This window comes from Erinaceus europaeus, chromosome 14 (genome assembly GCF_950295315.1).
Source record: "Erinaceus europaeus chromosome 14, mEriEur2.1, whole genome shotgun sequence".
NCBI lineage: Eukaryota > Metazoa > Chordata > Mammalia > Eulipotyphla > Erinaceidae > Erinaceus > Erinaceus europaeus.
The window spans coordinates 27,819,565-27,824,819 of NC_080175.1; the positions used below are offsets into that span (position 1 = coordinate 27,819,565).

At 62.4% G+C, this 5,255-nt stretch overlaps 1 protein-coding gene across 1 annotated transcript; it reads left to right on the forward strand.

Moving 5' to 3' along the window:
• Positions 1-661: 661 nt before the first annotated feature.
• LBX1 (ladybird homeobox 1) lies at positions 662-4,636 on the forward strand. Its single transcript, XM_007533862.2, has 3 exons — positions 662-824; positions 1,762-2,456; positions 3,014-4,636. Exons 2-3 carry the CDS (start codon positions 2,132-2,134, stop codon positions 3,541-3,543), a joined length of 855 nt encoding a protein of 284 aa, XP_007533924.1. The 5' UTR covers positions 662-824; positions 1,762-2,131; the 3' UTR covers positions 3,544-4,636.
• Positions 4,637-5,255: the final 619 nt, after the last annotated feature.

The window sequence follows — 5,255 nt, forward strand, 5'->3', positions numbered from 1 at the left end:
TCTGATGTGCAGAGGTCCCTATGCTGGTGGCATGGGGGGTAGCCTGCCCCTATCTGAACTCTCCCCTTCTTAGGGCCAGGCATAGAGGCAAGAAGCCCTAAAGATCCCATTCTCCCTATCTTGACCACAGGCTGGGCCGCCTCCCTGGGCCCTGCTCTGGTCCACGCAGTGCTGCGGGCCACACCGCTGGCCCAGAGTTTACAAACAAAGCCGAGCGGGGCCGAGTGGGAGAGAGGGCTAACTCTGTCTCCTCTTCTACCCCCTTGCTCCCCTTCTGTCTCCCGAGCAGAAATAGAACATCAGGAAGGTGGGACCAATGACTCCAACCAGAGCAGAGACACAAAAGAAAGCGGGGCTGGGGATTATAGACCCCTGTGATTCCTCAAGGGGAGGAAAGGGGTTGAGACACCCAAAGCTTCACATATGTTTACACAAACACGCACACCCTTAGAGAAATGTGAACACGTTCAAATAACGATGCACACAAATGCCCGCCTGCTCGGAGAGCTCCCAGCCCCCAGTTTTATTCGAACCCCAGCCTCCCCGCGGGTTCCTGGGAGCGCAGTACTAGCCTCGGCCTGGCCCCCTCCGGGCCTCCCGCCCCGCATCCGGAACAGCTGGAGTCGGCCGGTCCAGCACTGGAGCCCCGCTCTGGGCTGGGCGGGGCCGGCAGCGGGGGGCCCCGACCCGGCCAGGCCGAGCGCAGCGGGGAGGCCCCGCGCCGGCCGGGTTAGCCCCGCGCCGGGCCCGGCTACCTAGTCGGACGTCGGTCATCAAAGCGCGGCGGCGGCCAGAGGATAGAGTGTCCGAGATTGTCGGGGGAGGTAAGGCTGTCGCCAGGGACCCAGAGCCACCACCAAACTCCCTGATCCGCCTCTGCCTCTCAGGGAGAGGAAGGCTGAGTCCTCTGCTCCCTCCCCCAGTCATGGGGGGTTCCCTTCCCTGTCCCGTGCGGGCTCTCCCAGGGCTGCTGGGTCCGTTCAGCCCTTCCGTGGGCCAGTCGAGTGGGAGGGTGACTGCTGCGTCCCTCTGCCCAGGCCAGTGACCAAGGGGGATGCGTGTGCAGGGCTGCAGGGGTCGAGACAGAGTCGCCAGGTCCTGGGGTCCGTGCCGCGCAAAGTGCGCACGGGGCGGCGGCTAGCCCACCCAGGCTCCGAATCTTACCTGGCCCGCCCGGCGGCAGCGTCCCTCCCCGCGGGGTCCTCTGCCGCCCTTCTCGGGCGCCGAATCCCGGTTCGGAGAGCCCTACACCTTCGAGCCAGCGCTGTCCTGGCAGCTAGGCGGGCGGGAGGCGCTGCGGCCCGAGCGCGACAGGCAGTTTGGGGTGGGGGCGGCTGCTCTCCAGTCGCCCGAGGTTTGGGTGCAATAAAGGAGCCGCGGAATGTAATTTACAAACAGCTCGGGCCGAGCGCGGCGCGGCGCCCGGACTGACAGGCGCATTAGGCAGGCTAATTCCAGCCGGCTCCTCCTACCCCTGGCCCGCTAATTAATGAGCTTCCCAACTTAGAGCCGCCTGCATTGGACAGGCAGAGAGTGAAAGAGAGGGCGAGGGAGAGGGAGAGAAGGAGAGAGACGGGGGGAGCAGAGAAGAGAGAGGGAGGGAGGAGAGACAGAGAGAACAGAGAGAAATAGAGGAGAAAGGCAGGGGAAGGAGAGAAAGAGAGCGAGAGAGAAGTACCGCTGCAGATAATTGATTGCACCTCGATCAAGGCTAACTTGTTAGCAATAGTCAATTGCCCCATCTCTCCGCCTCCCTCACAGTACGGGATCGGCGCCCTCTCCTCGGCTCTTCCAACTGTAGCCGCCAGGACCCGGGGCCAGAAGCGGCCGCCGAGCCACCTGACACCTTTAAATAGCACCCGGGCCGGCGAAACTGGAGCCCCGCGCGGCGCTCCCCGACTCGGGCCCCGGACTGTTGGAAGCCCCGGCGGCGGCGCCCGCGTCTGCGCCTTCCTCCCGGGGCCCCGTGAGCCCCCGCTCGCCGCGGCCGCTGCGCTAATCGGCCCGCACCGGGCCCGCGCCCTGCCCGCGCGGCCTCCTTCCGAATCGCGGCCACTCGGCGCCCGAGCTGCCCGCGGGCTGGGTCCCCGAGGCCCGAGCCGCCCCGGCCGGGCCCCCAAACGAGGCCGAGATGACTTCCAAGGAGGATGGCAAGGCGGCGCCAGGGGAGGAGCGGCGGCGCAGCCCGCTGGACCACCTGCCGCCGCCCGCCAATTCCAACAAGCCGCTGACGCCGTTCAGCATCGAGGACATCCTCAACAAGCCGTCCGTGCGGAGAAGTTACTCGCTGTGCGGGGCGGCGCACCTGCTGGCGGCCGCCGACAAGCACGCGTCGGGCGGCTTGCCCCTGGCCGGCCGCGCGCTGCTCTCGCAGACGTCGCCGCTGTGCGCGCTGGAGGAGCTCGCCAGCAAGACCTTTAAGGGGCTGGAGGTCAGCGTCCTGCAGGCAGCCGAAGGTAGGCTCCCGGCTGGGACCGTACCCCAGGCTTCCTGACCGCCTTTTCCCGCGCTGGCCGTCTGGGCCCTCCAGCCCGAACTGCTGCCGCTGCGAATGGATGTGGGAAGAAGGGACGGGACCCACAGCCCCCATTCCCAGGGACCAGAGTTCAGTGACCCGGGAGGGGTGGCAGCCAGGAAGCCCCGTTGTCTGTGCAGGCTGCGTGTGCAGCCGCTTCCATTCCCAGCGACCCGGGGCTTCGAGCCCTGTTCCCAGAGCAGGGAATAAGGGGACCCTTCTGCTGCAACTTTTTTGAATAGGGACTTACAGTCCGCGTTCACATCACCGGCAGGGCTTTCCCGTGTGGCTCCCTGGGGTGCTAAGGACCTGAGTCTCTCAAACCAGCTCTTAGGGGAACAGAGACCAAAATAATTTTTCCTAGGGACTTCTGGCAGGAGAGGGAGGCCTAATCCAATAGAAGAGGAGGGAAAGGGGACAGGGCCCGGGTGGGTGAGTGAGAGTCTGGGTGGGGACTCTTCTGCCCTAGCACAAGCCCATGCTACCATCTCTTCCCAGGCCGCGACGGGATGACCATCTTCGGGCAGCGGCAGACCCCCAAGAAGCGGCGAAAGTCGCGTACGGCCTTTACAAACCACCAGATCTATGAGCTGGAGAAGCGCTTCCTGTACCAGAAGTACTTGTCCCCGGCTGACCGCGACCAGATTGCACAGCAGCTGGGCCTCACCAACGCTCAGGTCATTACCTGGTTCCAGAACCGGCGCGCCAAGCTCAAGCGGGACCTGGAGGAGATGAAGGCCGACGTGGAGTCCGCCAAGAAACTGGGCCCCAGCGGGCAGATGGACATCGTGGCTCTGGCCGAACTCGAGCAGAACTCGGAGGCGGCGGGCGGCGGCGGGAATGGCGGGGGCAGCTGTGGCAGGGCCAAGTCGAGGCCTGGCTCGCCGGCGCTCCCCCCAGGCGCCCCGCAGGTCCCGGGCGCCGGGCCCCTGCAACTCTCACCCGCCTCCCCGCTCACGGACCAGCCGGCCAGCAGCCAGGACTGCTCGGAGGACGAGGAAGACGAAGAGATAGACGTGGACGACTGAACCGCACCCGCCCGGGGAGCTTCCGCCACCCCGGGCCCCTGGCGTCTGCCGCCTGCCGCCTCCCGGACCCGACCGCCAAAGGGAGCTGGGACCTCCTCTGCATCTCCCACCCATCTCCCGCCCCGGGCCTGGACTCGGCTCCCGGCAGCTGCCTCTTCCCTCTCGAAGCAATAAACCCGGGCTGGCCGGCGGGGCCGGTCTCCACACGGCCTGGGCCGCCCCACGCTTACGAGCCGTGAGATTCTGTCTAGCTTCTGTATAAATATTTAAACCTCTGTAGCGGGTTCTGGCCACCGCAGCCTGACTTTTCCCTTCCTTTTATTTTTAAAAAAGAAATCTCGGAAATTCCTATGTTTTCCAAGCTCTCGGGCTGCTAGATCTGCTGAGGGCCAAGCTGAATCGAGGGTAGCCCACACTTAACCCGGTGGCCTGGAGCAGGGGCCGCCCCCATAGTTTTTATTTTTCCTCTGCATGTGGCGAATGCACCCGCCCTATACCTCTGCAGTTGAATTTTTTTTATTTCCTCCTGCCTTTTCCCCCTGCGTGGGAAGGGACTGAAGGAGTCAGATAGCTCCTAACTTGCAAGTTTCAAATCAATCTTTTATTTCCCTCCCCACAGAAGTCAGTTCTCCATGCCATTTTGGCCTCACAATGCTCACTCACAAATGATATTTTTACGATTTCTCCTCACCCTGTATCAGTTTCCTTGAACTGACTTTGGGTGTCTCAATTTTAGGGACAAAGCAGGAGCAAATCCAACCCACCACCAACAACAAACACCACCACCAACAACAACAAAAATGGAACCCAAAGCCCTAGAATTATTTTTTACTCCTTTTGGGATTTTTTTTGCATGTGACAGAGACTAAAGAGGAGGCCGACCTGAGCCCACACCCCACCTCCTCCACAGATCTGGTCTGTCTTTCAGTCTCTAACACCCTGCTGGGAGTGAGCACTATTTGGCCAGAGCAGGGTGTCCAGATGAGGGTGGGCCCCTTGAGCCCCTGCCTTGCTCTTGCCCTGCCCCCTCCTCCCTGTACTGTACCCAAGGCTTCTTTCTCCGATAAATAAAGTCTTTGCCATTTTACTAGAAGATGCGGTGCCCTTGTGTGAATGAGGGGGCCGGCTGCGGCAGACTTGGGCGTCTCCCTGCAGCTGGTCCCCTGCTGCCCAGGTCTTGAAAATTTGGAGGAGTTTTGGGGCTAGAGTGAGAATGAGGGGTGAGGTGGGAGTAGCAGTGGGAAGAGGCATTTCTCCCCACCCCCCCTCCAGACTATCAGCAGCTTCCAGGTTGGGGGTAGAGGGTGAGAGAGAAGGGCTTCGCCAGGTCCGGGTAAACGTCAAGGGCACAAGGAGGGGAGGAAATAACACATGCATCCACTGGGGTGCCATGGGGGACAAATTCATTAGAATGGGGCAAAGGCTGGGGGTGGGGGCTTTGCAGTACAAGCGTTCCTCCCATTCAGGGGTGTTCTCCCCGCTTCTCCAGGCTGCCTGCTCAGCCTGAGCGGCAGGCCAAATTCAGCTCCGTGGGTTGGCCCACTGGAGCCCAGTGGCTCCCAAGTTTCAGTTTGCCTGCCCCAGGACTTCACACTTTTTGGAAACCAGGGAGAGGAATGGGGCTGAAGCCACCCAGGGTGGGCTGAGTGGCCCATGTGGTTTGTGGAGGCCAGAATGTAAATGTCTTGAAAGTTGGGGTAAATTTCTGGTAC